This window comes from Suricata suricatta, chromosome 7 (assembly GCF_006229205.1).
Source record: "Suricata suricatta isolate VVHF042 chromosome 7, meerkat_22Aug2017_6uvM2_HiC, whole genome shotgun sequence".
NCBI classification, from domain to species: domain Eukaryota; kingdom Metazoa; phylum Chordata; class Mammalia; order Carnivora; family Herpestidae; genus Suricata; species Suricata suricatta.
The window spans coordinates 116667940-116691777 of NC_043706.1; the positions used below are offsets into that span (position 1 = coordinate 116667940).

At 36.6% G+C, this 23838-nt stretch overlaps 1 protein-coding gene across 3 annotated transcripts in view; it reads right to left on the reverse strand.

Annotated features, from left to right (window-relative positions):
- Nucleotides 1-23838, reverse strand: part of HBS1L (HBS1 like translational GTPase) — an 84658-nt gene that overhangs the window by 12642 nt on the left and 48178 nt on the right. For 2 of the 3 annotated variants that reach the window (XM_029943562.1, XM_029943565.1), the window contains 9 exons: nucleotides 21150-21258; nucleotides 16603-16862; nucleotides 15969-16134; nucleotides 13405-13522; nucleotides 8796-8942; nucleotides 6960-7034; nucleotides 6046-6163; nucleotides 5608-5676; nucleotides 2491-2595 (listed from right to left, as the gene is read on the reverse strand). In XM_029943562.1, the coding sequence (XP_029799422.1) occupies nucleotides 2491-2595; nucleotides 5608-5676; nucleotides 6046-6163; nucleotides 6960-7034; nucleotides 8796-8942; nucleotides 13405-13522; nucleotides 15969-16134; nucleotides 16603-16862; nucleotides 21150-21258 (1167 nt within the window). The remainder of the gene's footprint in view (nucleotides 1-2490; nucleotides 2596-5607; nucleotides 5677-6045; nucleotides 6164-6959; nucleotides 7035-8795; nucleotides 8943-13404; nucleotides 13523-15968; nucleotides 16135-16602; nucleotides 16863-21149; nucleotides 21259-23838) is intronic. The other variant, XM_029943563.1, reaches the window with a different exon arrangement.

The window sequence follows — 23838 nt, forward strand, 5'->3', positions numbered from 1 at the left end:
TGGACATGTTTTTAGTAAATTATAACTCACCCATATCTTTCTCAAAATACTTATCATGTAGCATATTCTTAAGAAGCTTGAAGTAAGTTTCTTTCAGACTTTTTGAGTTCAAGGAGAACTTTAAGAGCTCTGAGGTAACCTACAGTTTTATTTAAAATTTTATGTATGTATATATCTGCATTAATCTAAGAGGAGCCATTACTTTTATCACAGCATCAAAGAGGTTCTTGACTCCAAAAACTGTTAACAATTATGGTATTCAGGAATGTTTGTTAAATTTTCAACCAATTAAATTTAGTTTTTAAATGTAAACTTAAAATGATCATATCTGATTTTTGCTATGAAATGTGGGACTGAAGGCAGGAGCTGGCTACTTACAGACAACAGAGATTGCCTTTAGCTTAAGATCTGAAGAACTTCATACTAGAAATTCAATAAGCAATATAAAATTTTGGTAGAAGCAATCTATAATCTGATTTTCTCCCTCCAAACATGTTATCCTGTACTATATATAATATTTATCTTCTTAAGGATCTTCTTCATTGGACAGACATCACACAAAGAAGTACTTTTTTAACACTCCATAAACTCAATGTGTTAATAAAATGAAAACACAATTTAGAATTTCCATTTCCTGGTAGCAGATTTAGTCACTTCTCTCTTTTAGGAGATGCTAGGGGTTACCGATACAATTGTTGAGATGGAAGCGGGCACTGAACACTTAACTAAATCAAGCAAAAGCAACAGTTAGACACTGAGGACTGAGGGATGCCTGGGTGGCTCAGTCAGTTAAGCATCCGATTTCAGCTCAGGTCACGATCTCACAGTTCCTGATTTGGAGCACTGCACCGAGCACCGTACTGACAGCTCGGAGCCTGGAGCCTCCTTTGGGTTCTGTGTCTGCCCCTCTCTCTGACCCTCCCCTGCCCATACTCTGTCTCTCTCTCAAAAATAAGTAAACATTAAAAATTTAAACAAAAAAAAAAGAAGGAAAGAAAAGAAATTGAGGACTGAGAACCTCCAAGTGGCCATCAAATAGTGGGGTATGATCTCAAATACTCTGATACACCTTCCCTTTAAGATTACGATTAATCTTCCTTCTGGTGGGGAAGGAACAGGAAAAAGAGAGAGAAAGAATGCGGAACTTTCCGAGGTAAATTATGATTCTGGAGGTCACAAAACAGCCAGTCTGTTAGGTCCATGATAATTTGAGGACCGTGGTTTTAGTTTTAATTCATGTCTATTGATTATTTAAAAAATTCCTATTCTCAAAAAAGCTCATTACCCTACAAAGAAACTTAGTATTCCAAAAGTGTTGCAGCTCTTGATCACTTTGAAAACCAGTAAGAGGTCTGAACTTGCAAACAGATCAATGGAAAATGATTCTTTTTTAAAAAGCAGGCATTACTTTTTATCTAAACAGAACTTTCATGATCCCTAAACCAGCAGAAAGAGAAAAGCAAAATAGAAATAACTTTCATTCCCCTATTCATAAATTTGTTCTAAATTCTGTTACTTAAGCAGATATTCATTAATTTCTTAGACTCTAAGAAATCTGCTTTTAAAGTAAGCAAATTATTTTTCTTAATGTACATTCAAATTTATCAACCAGTCAGGTATAACTGGATATAAACTATAAAGAAGAGTCACAGAGGAAAGTACTGAAATTTAAAAGCTTGTAACATTCCCAGTATACTGTAGCTTAAAATTATTACAAAATGTTACTTTGAAGTATAAAACAGAATGGTCAGGTCTATGTTCGAGTTGGAGGCCTAGTTGGAAGCTAGATTAAGGTAAGTACAGAATTATAAACTTTTAAGCAGAATTCAGAACAAGTACACTTGTAAGGTCAAAAGATTAGAAAACAGAAATAGTTATTGGTCAGTATGAAAGGTCATATATTACATGTGGGGGAGCAGTAATTCTGATACGTTAGTTCAATTTCTCTTTTTTAACATGAGGATTCTCTTCATTTGCATCTTATTTTCTTAGGTCTTTCTGCAAAACACATTTTTTTTTTGGTATAAACATGATTAAACTGTTAACTTATAGTAATTCTGAAATACACATTTTAAAACAACTCAGTATACAACAAGCAGTCTGCTTTGTTACTAACTGTTTAGTGCCAGGATGGGGTTAGATTTAATTTCTGCTGCTGAATACTATTTTCAATGTATCTGTCAGGTGTCTATACATCTGGTTAGATCCTAACCAGGCTTTTAGAATCAGTGTCGGAAAAAAAAAAAAAAGAAAAAAAAGAAATGCTACCACAGTTAGAATGTTCTATGTACATTTATACACACATAGTCACAACAGAAGAAAATCGTTTAATGTTTTCACATTTTTATCTTCAACAGTTAGTATCATTTTGACAGTCAGTTACAATTTCACTAAGAGGTTATTTACTTAGGAGTTAATAACTAAACTACTTTTAAAAATCTGCTGTCTCAACTTAAAGGTTTTTAGCACAAGAATCTTGCAGAGGAATACCTTTTGCAGTACAAGTTTCATTAGGAGGCATTGCTAGTAGTCGGTCACCAGTCTGGATATAACCAGCTTCAATTTTACCAGTTACACAAAATCCAGATCCTTGATCTGCAAAATATGCCCAAATCTTACAATTCATGTAGCCATGGTATCTGATGATTCACGCTGTTAGCTATGTGTAGTTCCCTATTAGTTACATAAAACTAGTAGTTCAATGAACATTAAGCAATGATCACTGCAAAATTCTTAACATTACCTACTAAATGTGGCATACCAGAATCTACTCTAGATCTTCTCACAAATAAAAATATTCATGTTACAAAAAGGGAGATTCATTCCTCTTTCAAATATTTAGTGAGCATTTACCAAGTACCAAGGCACGTGCTAACCTCTAGGAATAAAGGGATGAAAATCTAAGCCCCTACCTGGAAAGGGGTTTACTCTGGTGAAGAGAAAGACAAAAATAATTACACCGTCCAGAGACAAGGGTAACTTAGAATGGGCAATGAAAACAGAAAGAGGTACAACCGAAGACTTCATGATGAAGGGGCTGACTGCTTTCAGCTGCGCACTCAATGAGAAAGAACAAGAGTGTGTAAGGTACTTGTGTGTATGGGTAGGGAAGAAGGAAACACCGCTGACCCAGGGTACTATATGAGCAAAGGCAGAGTCATAACCGAACACGAGATGTGTGAAGACCCGTGTGTCGTTTATAGGGAATGTTTACAGGAGCACACGGAATACAGAAAGGAAGGCAAGCAACCAAGGGCAGGTGAGGGGTAAAAAAGAAAGAGGCCGATAAATCATACTCAGGGCTTGAATTGCATCCTCAGTTAAGGAACAGGAAGCCAGTAAAGAAATACGAAGAGAGAAGGGACGTGATGGCGTTTCTGTGTTAGAGAGGAGGGGACACTGACTGCAGACCGGGAGCAAACTCGAGAAGTTGGGAATAAGTCATGACAGATTTGAGGTGAGGAGGCAGATGAGGGATAATGGCAGAAAGGGGAAGTCTAAGACGATGGTGCATGAATTGTGACATGGGAACTTAAGGAACAAGATCCATTTTAGCCGTGGTGGATCCAAAGTGCCCACATGACATACAGGCGGAGAAGGTGCATTCCAGGGGGCATCAATCACGTCAAAGGCCATGAGAATGGGACCCTGGGAGCACACGCCCTGTGGAGATGTCCCGCAGCAGTTAGTGCCTGTATCCAGAGAGTGAGAACAGGTTTGGGTTGGTGACGCCGACTTGGGAAGCGTCAAGACACAGGAGGTAGGTGAGTCATGGAAGTCTGTCTGCAAACAGCATGTCGAGTGAGGAAAAGACTGAGCAGAACACTAGTTATAAGTCAGAAAAAGAGGAGCCTATAGAGAAGAGACAGAGAGGTCAGAGAAATGGACAGGACAATAGGAGAAAGTGGGCCAAAGAAACCAAGGGAGGAAAGTTCCAAGGTGGATATGGCTACCAACTTCAGAAGTAATGCCAAATTCAAGTAAGGTGAAATAAGATAAAATTGAAAAATGTGTATGCACTGTGGCCACCAAAGAAAGGGCCATTTGGAAACCTGGGTGGGAACATGCTGAGGGGGGTAGTGTAGGCAGAAGCCAGGAAGCAGCCTGAGGAGAGAGAGAACAGGAGGTAAAAAGGTAGAGTTAGCAAATACCGTTACTCAAAACATTATTTTTGAATTTTGTATTTTAAAGAGAGAACAGGCATTTTAAAAAGCATGACTGTATTTCTTCTACTATAGAATGTGGAAAGCCAGTAATAACAGTGATTCACTTCAATTTCACTGAATGATTTTTTGGGAAGCACCTCCATTTATTCATTTACTGAACAACCATCAAGCACGTAGATGTGGAAGCACTAGTCTGTGCTGAGTGAGGCCCTGCAGATACAGAAGAGACAGCACCTGCTCTTAAGGACTTCACAAGCTAAGGTCAATAAAAAGCACAGAAACAATTATAATACTGACCGAACAATGCACGGACAGAGGATACTGAGGACAGAGAAGGACACTTTAAAGTACGTGAGGGGCGAGCCCATCAGTTACTGATTTATTGCTGCTCGGTTCCACATCCACTGGGCAATGCCTGCTCCATGGTAATGGAGATTTGGGAGACCACGGACACCTTTACTGTATTGATTATTCCAAGGAATTCCTTATAGTCTTTTATTTATTAACGTCTTTTACTCCATCTCTATTTCATAGTTTCCTAAATAGGGTTCTGTACACATTAAATTGGATGTACTCTTGGGTACATATTTAATACAACACCTTCCCCAACACGGCCTTCTAAGTTTGTCCTTCCTTGGGTCCTCTTCCCTAGCCCTCTGGTACCATACAGAGTTTCCTTATATCTTATAGTCACTCTTTTAGCATATCAACAATTCTTTATATTAAACTTCTCTTTTTAGCTATGTATGGTATCTTTCTCTGGACTGGACCCAGACTCTGCTACAGATGGGCACAAAATGGGCAAGGAAAGAGAAAGACATAGTGGCAACAACGACTCTCCATCGGTTAAGAATTAGTGAACAATCAGGCTTGGTTGAAGGATACAGAAACTAAAAAGATGTAATGAGAGGGGAAAAAACCACAGGGCTAGAAAGATAAAGAATAAGGTGTTTCCCACCTGGACGAGGATATGGCCCGGGGAAATGATGTAAGCTGATGTAAACTGCAGATTTTTCTGGGGAGAGGAGTTAAGTAACTAGAACTCTGCACTTCAGGATTAACTGGGCTGTGATCCCTATGCTGGCGTAAAGAAGGGGGAGTATCAGGGCGCCGGGGGGCTCAGTCGGTTGAGCCTCCGACTTCGGCTCAGGTCAGATCTCACGGTTCCTGGGTTCGAGCCCCGCGTCGGGCTCTGTGCTGACAGCTAGCCCAGAGCCTGGAGCCTGCTTCAGATTCTGTGCCTCCTTCTCTCTCTCTGACCCTCCCCTGCTCGCACTGTCTCTGTCTCTCAAAAATAAATAAAAAATATAAAAAGCAATTTAAAAAAAAGAAGGGGGGATATGAAGACAATATAATGATTTTGTCGAAGAAAAGACATCCAGGGAAAATGGAAAAGCAGGGACAGTACTGAAGAAGAACCAGGGAGGCGGCACTTACTTACCTTTGAAAACATCAGATACACATAATCTAAAAGGCTTATCAACAGATCTCTGAGGAGGCTTGAAGGAATCTGGAAAAAATGGCAAAAACCAAGGTTTAATTTAAAAGTAATATTTGACTCAGGTCGCCTAGAAAGTAATTTTCTTTTATACTTACTAACGGCAAATTCACTCTCATTCATATAATATTTTGTGGTTGATAAAACATTTTTATTCATACCCATTATCTCATTTAATGTCAACGACAGTCTACGGGTTAGGTAGGCATGAGCTTCAGTAATTAAGTAAGGGAGATGGAGTATTAAATATTGCAGAAGATTTCAAAACTACTACTCTAGCTCTTCTGACTATAAATCCTATGCTTTTTCACATGCATCACTGTCTCCGTCCAGAACTGTAAATAACAACATCAAACTTATAATAATGCATTAAATTCTTACCAATTTGTTCTAATAAACATAGTCCTTTATACCATTTTGTGAGTTCACTTGATTGAGATCTTGTGATTAGATTTTCACCACTGAGACCACTTGTAGGGATAAAAGCTACATCACTCTCCTATTAAAAAAGATTGAATATATGAAACTTAATACAACACTGTTTTCAAAAAGTAAAAGGCTCACCATTACCATGCTGCAACAAGTTTGTAAAAGCAACAATGTACTATTTTAAAAAGTAATAGCAGGGCACCTGAGTGGCTCAGTCAGTTAAATGTCTGACTCTTGATTTTGGCTCAAGTCTTACCTCTCGGTTTGTGGGATCAAGCCCCGCGATGGGCTCTGTGCAGACAGTGAGCAGCCTGCTTGGGATTCTTTCTCCCTCTCTCTCTGTCCCTCCCCTGCTTGCACTGGCTCTTTCTCTCTCAAAATAAACATCTGGTAGTAGAAATCATAGAACTATAGCCTTGAAGTTATCTGATCCAACAGTTTTTGACTTTTTTGATTTTTGTGGGAAACTAATAAATTTGTTCCAAAACAGTCAAGCACTTTTGTTGGGCACACAGACATAGTTTACATTTTGAAATGTAAAATGTGAAATTCCTCTCTACTACTTTCCACTGCAGTGCAAGTGTGGTTTCTATACCTCTTGAGCCTCCCTAAACCTATCCACCTAATACAATAGCTGGAGAAAAGTCTTTTACTTATGTTAAATTCAAGTCAATTTATAAAATACATGTAATTTTCTAAGGTGAAGGAATCCTAAGAATATAAGATACATATGAGACAAGGCAGAAATAAAAACAAACATTAAAATTAAACATAGTTAATAAGATAAGAACACCAAAGTATTATTTTTTCTCCTCTATCAGTAAGATGAGACTTAAGGTAACCAAATAAATTTAAAATTATCTTACCTTAAAACCTGCTTGCTTAAGAAAGTGCCCAAGTTTTCCAGTAATCTCTTGAAACCTTTCTTGTTGCCAATTAACCTGATAAAGATTCAATTTTTAAAACTATGCTTCAGACTAAGCAATAAATAAAATCTAGATTTCTGCAATAAAATATTATAAAATCAAGACTATAAAATATAAAATCTATTAAATATGCAATCTATTAAAATTTAAACTTGGAATATCAGATCTTACTATTAATATGATCTAAAAATAACTTTTAATAGCCTAGAAACAAACTACAAGACATACAGAATTTTTTGTATATGCTATAAGTGACTTCAAATTTGGGGAGAAAGAGTGAATAATTTATTAAGTTATGCTCAGACCAACTGCTGATGTAAAATAAAATTACTGATGCACACCACCAGAAGCCAAAAAAACTAAAATGTGCATGTTACATGAACTCTATCTTACAATATCCATGCTGTAATATTCAGGGTTAAATGTAACAACATGTGTAACTTACTTGGAAACTCTTATCAAAATAAGATGAATTAACAGATGGACACAGGGGTAGAGAGACAAAGATGAGATCAGGTAAATAGGAGAATCTTAAGTAGTGGATATAAGACGGTATTTATTATTAAAAAAACACTTTCCACTTCCACTGTTTCTTTTTCCTAATCTTTATATCTGAAAAATTTCATAGTAAAACACTGGAAAAAAATTAAAAGTATGTGTAATAATAACACTGTAAATGAGCAATGTAGAAAATTGTAGGTGAGTATCTGATCCCAGGGCAAAAAAAATACCTATGCATTAAGAAAGAATAAAAATATATATATTTATAAACATGAATATATCTCAAAAAGACCCCATAAATAAATTGAAAAGTAAAATAACTGGGAAAAGTATCCAAGACAATATAAAGGATTAATATCTTTAATTAGTAGATTATACTTAAAAATCCAAAAGAGAACAGCTTCAAAAATAAGCAAATTACATTTAAATATTATTAACCTTTACTGAAGAGTAGGTTAAGAAAATATATCTGGCATATCAAATTGGAAAATAATCATTTAATAACAGCAGTGTTGATAAGAGTTTGGGAAAATGACTACACCATACGTGCCAAGAGTAAATATTAGAAGTTTTCTTCAAGGCATTTTGATCATATATAGCAAGTCTTAAAAACGTACATCCCCTTAGGCCCAGAAATTTCCAGAAAATAAACTATTTCTAAATACACGACACTACACTACACACACACACACACACACACACACACACACACACACAGAGGGAAATATTCAAACGTAGGGGATTATTTGAGTAAGTTATAGTATATTTTTAAAATAGACTAGAATAAAGCTATAAAAACCTCTTTATATAAAAATTAATTACTTAGAAACATGCACAAGAACATTATCAGTTTTTTCAAAAAGGAGATGGCAAAATAGATTATAATGCAATGTTATAAAGAAAAGTATTTTAATCTATAAAAATAAACTGGATGGATGCACAAAATGAAAGGTTAAAAGATTTTAGGGGGAAAAAGAAAAAGAGTTGGAAATATGGGTTATTTTCGGTTTCTTTATACTAAATTAATTGTGTATTATTTTAACTAAAACAATTTAAAAAATTTAAATTTTTAAAATTAATTCTGAAAATTAGAAGGTATTTTCTTTCTTAAAATTTTCTAGTATCTCATTTATTTTATATCAGGATCATGCAATTTTTTTAAAAATATGGCAACCAGACTAGTAAAATATACACTAGTCACATCTGAGGGCATCGATTAGGCAGAATAACATTTTAGTTAACATCTGAAATGAATTCTCAATCGGCTTCCAATACCTGATCCATTTTATTGACGGCAACGGCAAGCTGCGTTACCCCAAGAGAACGAACCAGGAGGCCGTGTTCTCGCGTCTGTCCCCCGGTCTCAAATCCAGCTTCAAACTCTCCCCTGCTGGCGTCTACAACTAAAACAGCTACATCCGCCTAAGAAAGAAGAAATAATCAAAATTAGAAATAATGTCACAGTATTTTAATTCAAAGGACATATTACTCAATTAGTTGTGGTCAGGTTTCATTTTATTTTCTTTTAATTGTGGTCAGATTTTAATGGCAGACTCTATCCTGACACTAAGCCCTAAAGCAAATCAAACAAAAGAATTACATAGATGGATTAAACCTTAAATATTAAAAGAACTAGCATGTGGCCAAAGATAATGATACAAAGGATTTAAAAATTCCCATATTTGATTATATAACAATTAAAATATCCAGACAAAAGAGGAAAAACCTTAACACAGTTAAAACATAAGTAAACAGGGATAGATACTGGTAAAAATTATAATCTTGTTATAAAGCCTTTACTAAAAAAGGAAAAAAAAGACACAGCTCTGACTGCTCTGTAAAGAAGGATACAAGCAGTTTGCTAAAGAAGAAATATAAATGGCCAAGAAACATTAAAAAATTCAAATATACTAGAAACTAAAAAAAAAAGGGACATTAAAATACATCAATATATTTCTTCCTTCCCTAAATCACATTAAGCCAGATTTACAAGGCAGAGCGATTTACTGTAGGCCAGGGTGCAGGGACCCAAGGCCTTCCTAGGCAGTGACTATGTAAGGACCAAACAATCTGGAGGGCGTTTTCACACTAAGTATCAGGAGCCATAAAATTATATATATTTTGCTTCCTGTCAATTCCACTTGTAGGAATTTATCCTAGAGAATTATGAATGCAGAAAGATATTTATCAGACTACTATTTGTCATGATGAAAAACTGAATAAATGAATTATCCAAAAATCGCATATTCACCCTCTCCGGCCAAGAAAAAGAACCTCAACTTAACATGTTTCCTAACCTTTCTGGTACATTCTGGGAATCAGGTGAAAGCCATTTTTTCCTCTCATACCCACTGACACACAAAAAAAGAAGGGAAAAAGCTGATGTCTGCCTTAGCTCCTTTTCCTCTGCAGCTTTAAGTGAACGCTAGTTTCACGGGTTCCCACTATTCTTTTGTGTTGATGCTTCCTCCTGAGCATCACCTGCATCACGTGGACGCAGTCTTTGAAAATTTGCAGAAAAGTTTGTGCAATCGTAGGTATTCCTCCATTTTCATTATCATCAATTATTTCTGTCGGTGCATCGTCAGGACATTCTTTAAAGGAACACTTTGATTTTTTCCCCTTTGCAGGCTTCCGTGTTCTAAGAGAAACCTGGTTTAGTCTAACCCACGACAGACTGACTGGCAATCCTCTCCAGAGCTGCCTCCGGTACTTGGTGACGGCGCTCTCTCTCTCGGGTCCTCCTACACTCCGTCCACGTGAACCGCTCTGGCCTTTGGGTCAGAACAGCGTCCACAATAGCGCTTCTCTTGTTCCCTCAATGACACTTGATGTTTGTGCTACCCAGTTTTTAAGGAATTTCACATGCATTGCCATCTAGTCCTCACCGCAATGAGAAATAAAATGGTCACAAAGTAAGTAAAAGTTTATCAGATATTTTGCTCAGAACAGAACTCTAGAATTAAATTAGAAGTATCATCCACACACTTTGGTGGGGGCAATTTACACTATGAGTTCTGTCCTTTATCCGTTTATTCTTACCCAACTACCTCCGCCTGTCTTCTCCTCTGAAGTGCAGCATTCATTTCTAATCCTTCATGACTTAAAATGTGGACCCATAACTTCTTCAGTTCTTTGAATAAGGACTCTTGTTCAAGAGCACAAACCCGAGCAACTCATGTCAAAACCAGCTTTCGCTCATCTGTGTCTCCCACCTCGGGCAGATATGTCTAATCTCATCAGGGGTCAACTTCCTTGTATGTAAGTGTTGGATCACTAAACTGTACACCTGAAAATAATATTATACTGTATGTTAACTGGGATTTAAATAAAAACCTTAAAAAAAAAGGCTGATACTTGTTTATGAGGAGTCCCAGGTATTTTATGAAGGATGGAATGACTATATTGTACACCTGAAAATAATCTTACATTGTATGTTAACTAACTGGAATTAAAATAAAAACTTTTCAAAAAGAAAAAAAATCTACTTCCTTCACAGAAACACTGAAGTGTAAGTGTAGTTTATATAAAGCATGCAGCCCTGACCTTCCAAGTCCTAGGTTCAATAATTGTAAATCTCTTTCTAACCAGGTTTTGCCAATAACAGTCAAGTTTTATTTATTTTCTTAGGTTGAAATTTGAAATTCACTGAATTAGCACTAAGATATGTAAGGCAATAAGTATTCTTCCTAATTCACTCTCTTATTACCATCTCCAAAAAACCTCAGGGCAATTTATTCTTTTATGCAACAGCTTGTTTTGGGGAGCTCAAATCCCCACACGTTTTCAAGGAAGTCTTTCCAGCACTAAAAAGAGATCTTTCCTTGTCATGTATACCACATTTATTCTTCTTGTAATATATTTACATTAGCCTTTTGTCTTTCCAAGTTTACCTTCCTACACTGTGACTTCCTTGAGGACAGGCAGCATACCCTGAATTTTTCTTTGTATATCTAAAAGCCTACCCCAGTATTTTGCACACTAACTTACCTAATATTTTGAACCTATTTCTTCATTTGTCATATAACAGAATTCAGTTAGATACTTTCTGAAGTCCTTTCCTATCCTAATTCCATTAGGAGCTTGAAATAAATGATCATTATGATTATTCTGGATTCTAAGGTTCTAGGATTCAAGGACATTTTACTGTTTTGATGTTTGCCTTTCTCATTAAACTATCAAAATGTGCTTTGCAGTTCATCATAGCCCTATACTGCCTACCATAGTGCTTGGCACACAGTAAGCATTCAGTAGTATTCATTAAAAGAAAACACACACGCACACGCACGCACACATAGACACAAACACACACAACGAAACAAAAATATACTGTATCCTTTAGTAAAGAGAAAAATGTATCATATCCTTTGGTCATGATCTACACTATAAAATGGGGATTGGGGTAACTGGCTGGCTCCCACTGGTAGAGCATGCAACTCTTGGTCCCAAGGTTGTGGGTTTGAACACTATGGTGGGTATAGAGATTACTTAAAAATAAAATCTTTAAGGGGTGCCTGGGTGGCTCAGTTGGTTGTGTTTGACAGGCTCAGATCATGATCTCACAGCTCATGAGTTCAAGCCTGTGTTGGGCTCTGTGCTGACAGCTCAGAGCCTAGAGCCTGCTTCAGATTCTGTGTTTCTCTCCCTCTCTGCCCCTCCCCCACTTGTGTCCTGTCTCTCTCTCAAAAATAAACAAATATTTTAAAAAAATTAAATCTTTAAAGTAAACAACAAAAAAGAGAGAATGTATACTTTTATAGTAAGGATTAAACTAAATGCATACAAAACATCTAATACAGCGTCTAGCTCATATTTGGTATTCAATCCAGAGTGATAATGATTATTTTACTATCTTCATTATCTTGTTCAGTCCATGTACCTTAAATTAATATTCTGAAATTATATCTCAACTTTCTAAAATAGAATATTTTCTCACTTATCTTCAAATATATTTGAATTTAATCATATAAAACCCTTTTTAGGTTGGCAAGTGCTCACAACAACATTCCATTTAAATAGCTGTTAAGAACTCGGAAAGTGGCCAGTTGCCTAAGTCACATTTTCTGCCAAATGACAACGGCAAACTTCTGAACTCATCATATTTTCCAATAATCATCTATTATTAAAAAAAATCAATGTCCTCTATGTGCAGGGCTATTCCCATTGTTTTAATTATTTATTTAAAGATATTACCTTTGGGGTTTTTTTAGTATCCTTAAGAACCATGTAATTCTATAAATTCCAATTGCTGTTTAATCCTACAAAGGAAGTAAATGGGGCACCTGGTTGGCTCAGTCTGTTAATAGTCCGACTTTGGCTCAGGTCATGATCTCGTGGTTCACAAGTTTGAGCCCCACATCTGGCTCTGCTGTCACCGCAGAGCCCACTTCAGATCCTCTGTCCCCCTCTTCCTCTGCCCCTCCCCTCCTCATTCTCTCTCCCTCAAAATAAGTAAGTAAACTGAAAAGAAAAAGTAAATAAACCACAGGGCAATACTCCCAAGCTTCACTACGTCTGCATAAATCAGCTCTTTAAAAAGATACAGCCCTAGACTATAAATATAGGAAAAAGACAGATACTCAAATATGCACTCCAACTTATTAATATGATACAGAGCTATACCACATTAAGTACTTTACCATTATTTTTATTTTTAAGAAGCCTACAGCTTTTATACATTTGTTTCTATATAATAATTTAAAAAGGTTTTATATATTGCCAATAAGGTCATAAAAATAAAGTATGTCTCTATTTTTTCAAATTTTTCCAAAAGTTCAAAAATTTTAATTTACAGTATTTAAAAAGTTACAATCTAGAATTATAACCTCAGCATAGGAAATTTTATGTACAATCCATGTACTCTAATTCAGGAACTCTCTGGTACCTGGGCTGCTCCCGTAATCATGTTTGGAATGAAATCCTTATGGCCTGGGGCGTCCATTAGTGTAATCACTTTGGTTGTGGTCTCGAACTTTGTCATACCAACATCCATTGTTACTCCCCTTAAAGAAAACAAAATGGTTAGAACACATTATAGAAATAATCAGTACTATTCTGGATCAAATTATGTAATAACACAGGCTAAATGACAATCTAAATTCCTAAGTAACAATGGGAATTTTATTAGTCTATTATTTTGACTAATTAAGGTATCAGGTGGGACTAGAATTTCTGCTATAATAAAATTGCACTTACATAGCTTTAAAATAAGATTGTGGATGCAGCAAAGTTTAATCAAAATGCTGGATATTTCCCATTCACGCCCCACCCCCCTTTATTGGTAAGAGGCAAGGCAGACTGAATGGGGGGCATCTCTGGAAAATGAAACAGTAAATACTGAACAGGAGAAAAGATGAAGTTAAGAATGACCACTATCAGGAGGGAGTTTTCTTCATCTTCTAATGTAGATGCTTCACTAATTATAAATTTATAAAACTTTCATTTGCAAGGTAAGTAGGTCAGGATGGTATACATTTAGAAAAAAAGAAAATATCAAAGGAGATAGCAATTTAAAAAAAGAAGCAAGAGAGATAAATAATAGTTTGTTTCACATCTAATTTCATCCTTCTTGGAAACCAACACAGTGCCTCCTCTTAGCTATAAAAAGGTAGGTTCAGATTATAAGAAAGTCCAGGGAGGGTCTATCTGGGTGCTGAGTCTTTCCAGATGTTGGGAAAGGAAAATCAAGTGGGCAATAAACTGGGTAATCATTCATCTTGGTTTGCCCCAAATAGTTCAGAATGATGAATAAGCACTCCCTTTTACTAACAATTGTAATAAATTATGTGTCCACCCTAGCATAGCAGTAAGGTGACTGTGTGTCTCCTTGATCAGATCATTCTAGTCTAATCTGAAACCAGGGGCCATCTGACTTGGTAAAAAAGATGCTCAGTTCTCTCTCATAATCCTCAAATAATTTCCTGGGATACTGATGAACCAAGACTTATTCTGAGCTCCTCCCTAGACTGCTTGGAGCAGAATACACTCTTCTGAGCCAGCTCTGGTCTGCACTTGTCACACTAAGGATATAAAATTCATGTCTGTTCCGCATACGATCAGAAGATTTATCAATATTTAACATGGTGGGATAAGTAACACACTGTATTTCTGAAATACAATTAAGGAACATACAGTGGTGAGTTAAAACTCTCATGTATCTAGAAGCATCTGCTATCTACTTACAGAATGAAAGAATATTCTAAACTTGCATCATAAGGAGCAACAGACAACTAAAGAGCTGTATATTTTAATAATCTGTTTCATAAACTGACAGGTGCAAATTATTTAGTCTTCTAACACTGACATCATATAAAGATTTCCCTGTTTTCCAATATTCACTTTCCAATTTTTCTCATTAGGTTGGGAAACAAGCTTGTGACCCAATATAGAATAAAAAAGATACCTACAAGGGAAAAAAAAAACACACAATGATATAAAACTCTGTTTATCAGAAGAGCTAAGGAATAGTGTGACTCCCTTTATTGAGAATTACCTTACACATTATAATGTATACTATTCAAGACTCCAAAAAAATAAATACACACTTTTTTAAAGTATGAAAATCCAAATATATTCCCTAATATTCAGAAGGAAGATAGGGAACGTGGAATAATTTATTTGTGGATTTAGGACCTTCAGTGGACTTCAAAGTCTTTAGTGATTATTTTGACACAGTTGATATACCTGCCATTTCACTTAATTATGAGATGTCCTCTTTGTGTCCTAATGAAGGTGCCATTGTGCCCCCTCATACCTGACCGTTCTAATGTGATATCACTACTCTACAAAGACTTGTTCAAAGAAGTACTTTGACCAGAGGTCTATGAGTAGCTCTCTCGCCTGCAGAGTTAGCATTGGGAACAGAGACAGATACAGGAGTAATTGACTAGATTAAACCTATACGGTAGGGGATAGGTTTAATTACTCGTTTGTTAACTGTATCTCATAAAAACATAGTACAGAAAGCATAAAGATGAATTAAGTCTAATAATTTAAATTTATTGGTCATTTTAATTTGAGACAGAAGACAGTTTGCTACAAAAAGTTACCTTTCTGTAAAGTCACCTGATATAAAATTAAAAGTCTTATTCATAATTTTACTTCAAAATCATGTCAATTTGACATACACTGAGGGAAGTGACAACTGAAACTTCTCTCACGGAGTAATTAGCTAAGAGTTTTCATTGCCTTTTTTTGTGTTTGTTTTTTTAAATTTTTTGATAAACATTCTCTTAAACTATTCTCATAGAATTTGGAAGAGTAGAAAATGCAAATAGATACAATGAAAGCTATCATAAAAATATTTCCCTGATAATTAAAAGCTTTTCTCTAAAACAAGTTTCTAAAATACTTCATGGTATGTTTCACACATAATCAACACATAATGCATACTTATTAAAAGATTATATATATCATTTCAAACTGAAAATTTTGAAATATAGTGACTACCTTTCCCTTTCTTCGCCAGTCTCATCCAAGACCCATGCATATGCAAACGAAGCTTTGCCAGCCTTTTTAGACTCCTGTTCATACTTATGCATAGTTCTTTTGTTTACATTACCCAGAAGATAAAGCATATGGCCCATCAGAGTACTTTTCCCAGCATCAACATGACCTAAGGAAAATTGATTCAGGATTAATACTAGGTACATTTCCCAGATGTTGTTCACATAGAGGCATTGCATGAATACGTAATCCAATAGTTCATGTCAGTGTTTAGAGTAGTAAGTACCAATTTTTATCAAATGATAGTTAATATAAAGGAGAAAAAAAAAGAGCATCCCTTTAGAGAGGGGGGAAGTTTCCTTGACTTTTAGAAATTAGAACTGTCAATAAGACATGCCATGTTCAAAACGTTCACAAAATGAAAATGCCACAAGCAAGTCTAATGACCTCCTTGGTGATCTGGCATCACATCACGTCACGGGGTGACAAGCAAGCATCACGATGCAATGCCTCCCTGCTTATGTCCACTGACACCCATACGGAAACTCGGACTGGGAATGAGTCTGCACGCTGCCACCAGAAAGCTGCCGGGCCGAAGCACAGGTGACCAGCCGCCCAGAGGAGCAAAGGGCATTACCAATGACTACCAAGTTGAGGAGCTGCTTTCCTCCTTGCCGCTTCTCCAGTTCCGCCTTCACGTCTATCTGCTGCCTCAGCTTGCCAGTCTTTTTCACTGGTGTTGGTGCTGAACTCTGCTCTTCTGACGTCTGAATGGTGTGGGATGGAAGAACTGGTTTAGAAACAGTGTCAAGAACGTCAGAAGAAGCAATGCCGGTTTCTTCACTAAGATGTCCTTTTTGAGGTGTGTGGAAACTATGACCATTTTCTTCAGTTACTCTACAGAAAGCAGAGATAGAAAAAAACGTGTTAAACCAACTCAACTCACATCCAATAATGTCAGAAGGGCAGAGAAGCTGTTCTTACTCCTTACCCTCAGAGACCAAAAATGATCTCTGCTAAGTGGCCAATCAATGAAGTTGGAAATGATAAGTAGCCAGACCCAAACCACACAAATACAAGCCTGGAAGGTCCCACGAGAAAAAGAGTCTACCAAAAACTAAGATAAGAAGAAAATATCCTGTAAAGTAACTGAATTCCAGCCAAAAGCCTTAGCCATATAATCCTATCAAAACAGATGGCATAAAGGAAATATTTTTGTAAAAGGTGGCACCAAACGTGTTCCTAGAGATAAAGTAGTATTTATTAAAAGAATAGGTTTATCCCTAACTCATCTTTCCAACAGGACAGAGACCATCTGTTTTGCTCTAATACCACCCTTAAAGGAGATAGCTCTGAATGTCTACATTTTCTTAATACTTTCAGCAAAGACGTTTTTAATCCATTAATTCAACAGATACCTGATTTTTAAAAAACTATAACTCATACGCAGCATTGACTGTGACATTGAAAAGAAAAGAAGATGCAGATGAGAAACTGATCCACTAATTTAGCCAAGAGCTTACAATCTAGTGAGGGACTCAAATACATAAGGTAGAAACAAAGCCACCTAGCATAATTTATTCTCCCTGTGATAATGATGATGCCTCACAAGGGAATACTGACCTTAGTTCATTAGCTCTTTGCGCATTACCTACAGAAACGGTATCCAGGGCTACCACAGGCATCTAGAAGCAATGTGATCTAATCAACCAGACTATGCTATACTTAACAAAAATTAGGACAAAGAACAAGTTAACTTGCGAGTTATTAAAAATGAAACCAATTCTATCCAACTCAATTTGGAACTGGCAAGAATTACATACAGATAACAGTTTATGTGAGATTAGTAAGTCTATTTTCTTCTTGCACACTGTAACAAAAAAGACTCATTTTTCCTTCTCAGGGCAATTTTATATGCTCATCACTGACCTTTCGTCCTAGGCCTCAGGAAAGAGTCATATCAGTTATATTTGCAACTTCACCAAAAACCTCCCATCCACTCCTACTTTCTCTTGCTTTTGAAATCTCTACTAACAGTTCTGGTGTTCATTTGTTAACACTGCTTAGAAAGATAAGCTTCGTCTTGAACCACAGGGAAAAGAATTTAAGTTTGTGGGAAGAGAGTCCAGTTCTCAGGCTCAATCAAGTGAAATCTTAGACTACAATTTGCAAACATTTGAATGAACACAGCTTCTAAAACCAAAACGTGACAGCTGTGCATTTAGACAAGTTGGGGGGGGGGGACCCTACAAATTATACTAAGTGTTCACTCAAAGTAACTAGACACGGATTCTGGTTCTGATCAGACCTAGAAGAAATCACAATTTCTGGTTTCAAATTTCTGTTTGTAGTTACAGAAGCTTTCCTTCAAAGGAAAGCCGACGTAAACTCCTGTACGGAGAAGAGATCCAAGCAGAATGGCTATGCCAGGCAGAGCTGGGTGGGTTCAGCACCTTCCGGAAGTGCTTCACAAGACATGGGTCTCACCTGAACATTTCCTTTATGATTCAGTAGAATGAAAGGTTTGCTTTTCTCTTGGTTTCACAAAAACATTCCCTTTCAAGTAAATCCTAGGTAAAATGCAAATCAGGTGACCGAACTGTATAGTGTTAGAAGGACATGACCGAAGTAATTAGAAAAGCATCCTAGGTAAGTCTGTGCTCAGGAAAACCTTCTGAAGGTTTATTATTATGAAATAGAAGTCAGTGTTTTTAAGATTTTGAAAAAACCTCTAAGATGAGGCCTAAAAATGACCATTCTGGGTGGCACCTGGATGGCTCAGCCGGTTAAGCGGCCCGCTCTTGATCACGGCTCACGTCGTGATCTCACAGTTGACGGGACCGGGCCCTGCTGTCAGCACAGAGCCTGCGTGGGATCCTCTCTCCCTCTCTCTCTGCCTCTCCCCTGCTTGCGCTCTCTCTCCGTCTCTCAAAAATAAATGAATAATTTTTTTTTTTAAATTACTAATTTGGGTACAGGGTTGGAACTACTGACCGACATGAAAGAAAAAGTTGGCCAAATTTTTTTTTCAGGTGCTTTCTGATATAATTTTGTAAACTTATTTATTATTATAAAATGATTACTCTGTTTTTTTCCCTAAACCATCTTTACAAAAGTGGGAATATTTCTACATGAATCTAGAGGCCTTCTTTTTTTTAAATGACACTGGGAAGGTAGTTAATTTAGATTTAAGAGCATGTGTTCTCTATGCAAGTTTTGAATCATTTATACTCAAATAAGCTTTGTCTGAAGAAGTATTTGCCATCTTTAATATTAGTGAAGAAAAAGTCTGCTATTTCACTTTCTTCTAAGCAATGTGTTACCCTTTTTTTTTTTGTTACAAACTGTCACGAGGAATCACACTATCCAGATATTTATGCTGCTGAAATCTTACTCAGAAGTGTTTTGTTATGTTTTTCTGTGCTTTCTCAAGACCAAATCAGATAAGAGCCTAAGTATTATCCCTAAAAAGTCCTAGATAAGTACTTGATACAAATAGAGCTTGGTCCTTGAGCAACAGGACATATTTCTCAGTAAACTGATCTGTACCTACCAACCTTTCATGTTCTGATAATGTCTTTTATGGAGCTTATATCAAAATATTGACTCACAGGCTGTTTTTTCACCTTGACATATTTCCAAGTCTTTGTTTAAAATAAAATGTATTTCCCCAAGGACTCTGATCAGTAAAAACTTAAACAACTATTCTATGAAAGAAATACAATGATGAACATTAATGGCCCTGCCCTCATGAAGCGTGTAGTCTTGTAAGATTCTGAAAGGCTTATATCCCCCCGTAAAGTAGTACAGTTAGGTTGTCAAGACTTATTTACTTGTAACTTACTATTTTTCTCTTGATCATTTTTATCCATTATTTTTTCTAATTATTCCCATAGGTAACTATCCATTTACTTCAAATGTGAATTTCAGCTTATCTACATGTTGCTTTCTAAGCCCTCTAAAACATTTTGCATTAAGATTATTAAATCCTTAGACTAAGAATTGCATATTCTATCTTTTTTCTTCTCTCAATGAAAATAATCCCATAAGAGGATTAAATAGTTCCAGGACATAAAGATAAAAAAGAAATTTCTGATTCCGGACAACCCAATCCCAATTCAGGAAGAAAGGACATGCATTAAGGTTTTGTTAACTAAATGACAATTCAAAATTATTTTAAGTGGCAGAAGTTACCCAAATTAAAATGTAACTTTTTCATTCATCCAGTGTCCTAGATATGGAATTTTTCCTTTCACTGAATTAGAATAAGTTCATGAATTTATTATATAGTGAACAGTGAATAAAGTGTTGATTATTTAAAATAAAAAAACTAAATTAAGTGATCTTTAAGATTCTTCACAACCAAGACTCAAGAAACTTCCATTAGTTTTGATAGAAGAATGTTGTAAGGGAGAAAAATTGACGCTGCTTAGTTTATGTTAAAAAATGTTTTTTTAAATCCTCTATTCTTTGTTTACATTTGATAACAGTGATCCTTATCTATCTAAATGGCAGACAAAACATACATAATTAATAAGTAATAGATTTAAGAAAATTTTAAAGAGGCTTAAAGTTAATGTTTTTAAACTGTGCTGTTAAGTCTCAGACAACCAACTTCCCTTGTTTACAAAAACTCCTAGGAGAATCCTAGGGACTGTGATAAGAACAACACAGAATTTATCATTTCTCACTAGATTTGAAATTCTAGGTATGTTTCATTTCATACTTTATGTCCTTGTTCTAATGACCCATTTTATTCAACCTGAAAATCTAAAAGAGTTTAAAGATCATAGTCAGAAAAACTTTTTAAATTAATGATTCTATGATTCACCCACCATATTAGTTCCCAAACACTGCTTACCTACGCCATCTAGTGGCATAAGGATTCCCTAGCTCACAGTGCTAGATTTCACAAAATGTTTTTTTTTTTTTGTTAAAGTAGCTAAAACTTATTCAGTTTACATGAGGACACTGACGATGAGATAGATCAAGAGATATACATCATTTAGAATCAGCCCCTTTCCCTTGGACCATGCCATTCTGAGGACCCACAGTACTACAATGTTAATGACACATCACACAAAATTAAAATTGTTCTCTTTCTTACAGTCAAATGGAAGACAATACCAATCTCAAAAAAAAAAAAAAAAAAAAAAAAAAGGTGCAGGAGGGGTAAAACCTTACCCAGGCACATCAAATCCCATAGTTTGCTTCTTTCCGGATACAGTCATTTTAGCAACTTTTGGCACAATTTCAGATTCACTTCGAGATGACTGGGAATCTACTGATTTTCCTAATTAAAGAGTAAAATACACAAGGCTAATTAATTAAAGTTGATTTCTAGAAATATTTGTTGCACATTACATATTATATAAATCTATCACATGGCAGTTAAGTTTTATGTAATCTATATCTTTATACAGATTCTTTTCTCTGAAAAAATTTAGTGGAACATTAAAATGCTGAAATTCTTTTGTCACCCTACACTCTGGGAAATCCCCTTCTACCGGGGCTATGCTATGCTTAACTTCCACCAAATCTCTTCCTAATTTTGAAGTGACTCTTAAGTTTCAGTATTAAGAAGTCACAAGGCGGCTCCTGCTCTGAGCCTTGCTCTGACAGAACCCTCGACCCTAGACCCCTCTCTCCTACCACGCCCTTTCACACTACTAAAACTGTCTGGTCAGTTAGCAGATGGCTAAGCTATTTTTAATCCCGTGATACCTATAAACTGATGAGCAAGTTAACAGTCTGCTGGACTGTGCTGGGTCCTGCATATATTTTACGTGGGCACAATACTAAGCTTAGTAAGACATTTGATCTCTGTCAAGAATATGAGGGAAGAGGTCAATAGAGAAAGAGTGAAGGACAAAGTTAATTATGAGTTAGATCAAGGGAAGGCTTTTATGCATTTGATCCTTTAAAAAACGCACAGGTAATTCAGGGAATTCTTTACAGTGTATCCTTATAACGTTTAGTAATACTACATTAGGACTGGGTCCACTTAAATCTGCAGAAACTGCACATGCTACACTGGCTAAATATACATACATAAACTACTTTTAAAATCAGAAATAAATTAATGTATAGAATGCAGATAAAACATTGGTTATTTGCCTAGATGTCAAGCCCTATGCTGGAAACATGATGGTGAACGAAAGCGGACATAATCCTTGTGCTGAAAGAGCTCACCTCTAGTGGAGAAAGTACACTAACTGACCAAAAATAAAATTTTTGTTAGTAGTGTTAGAAGCGTACATGGGTGATAGGGTACACAAATGAGACAGCCTCCACAGGAAAGTTACGAGTCGAAGCAGTGATGCAAAAATGAGTGGAATGACCTACCCAGAAGGAAGAGCACTGCGAACCGAGGGTAACGTGTACAGTGACTGCGTTGTGGGAGGCAGCACGCCAACTCAGAGGAAGTAAAAGCAGAAGGGAAAGGGAGCAGAGTTAAATGGACCTGAAGCAGGGACAATGACCAGGCCATGCGGGGCCTTTAGACCACACCAAACATTGTACTATTTGTTCTAAGAGAATAGGAAGCCACCAAAAGATGTAAGCAAGTAGGGAGAAGAGGAAAGAGAGGAGAAGATAAAAAGTCAAGCTCAAGGAGAGGTCTCAGCTGGAGCATCTTTTTGTGATTCATTAGAACAGAATTAGTTGAAGGCACAGACATAAGTGAGATCACAACAGAGACTGGGAAGAAATCCAGCCTTTAATCACAAGATAGAGGACGCTGAGCCTGCAAAAGGGTGACAGGGAAGAGCCAGGGAGGCAGGTGGCCGAGGAAGCCAAGGAAAGAGTGTTTGATGGAGCTGGCACCACCAGGGTCTGAGGACTGAAGACATTCACTAGTGACATGGTCTCTTCAGATAAAGGTCATTGGTAGAATCAGCAAGAGCCATTTGAGAAGTGAGAGAAGCCAGGACGGGTTAAAAAAAACAAACAAAAAAAAAGAAGATGAGAAAACAGAGGTAGCGATACCTCTCCACAATCTATCTGTAATTCCAAAACCAAAAGCTCTGAAAAAATAAGGTTTTGTTTTGTTTTAATTTGGAAGCAAAACTTGACCCAGGACACCTGGGTGGCTCAGTCATTTAAGTGTCTGACTCTCGATTTCAGCTCAGGGTATGATCTCATGGTTCCTGAATTGGAGCCCCATGTCAGGCTCCGCACTGACAGTGCAGAGTCCGCTTGGGATTCCCGCCCCCCACCCCCGCTCCTCCCCCTGCACTCTTCTCTCTCTAAAAATAAAGAAATAAACTTAAAAAAAAAAAAACTGACCAGGACTGACATGAAGCTATTTATAGTCCTTATTTATCCCACTTAAAGTGAAAAGCCATACGTGTCAAGGTCAGAAACAAGGCGATGATTACAGGCTGCTGCCCCACATCCCACCGACATTACCACCACCTTGGGGAGTGTCAATGCTTTTCTAAATCCAAAAAATTCTGATTTCTGAGTCAAATCTGGTCTGAAGGGCTTTAGATGAGAATATATGCAAATGACTCTTAAAAAGTTTGGCTGGAAAGGGAAAGTTAGGGTAGAATGGTAGCAAAAAGGTCAGCTGACAGAAAAAACTTTTTTGAGATAGACTGGCTGGCACTGTTAGGAAGAGAAAGGACCACATTCAGATATTTTAGAATTTCTGAGAGGGCAGAGGGGTGGGAGAGGAAGCACAGGCAGAATCCAAACTAGGCGAAAGGCTCTTTTTATTGTAACAGGAGGCAGATTTATATGTTGAGGAGCTGGAAGATGAAAATCCCTAATGGTTAAATTCTATTCTCTCCATAACAAAGCAGCCAGTTACCTGGTGAGACCAAGAGTGAATGAGAAAAGTAAAACAAAACAAAACTGGTGAAGCAAAGAG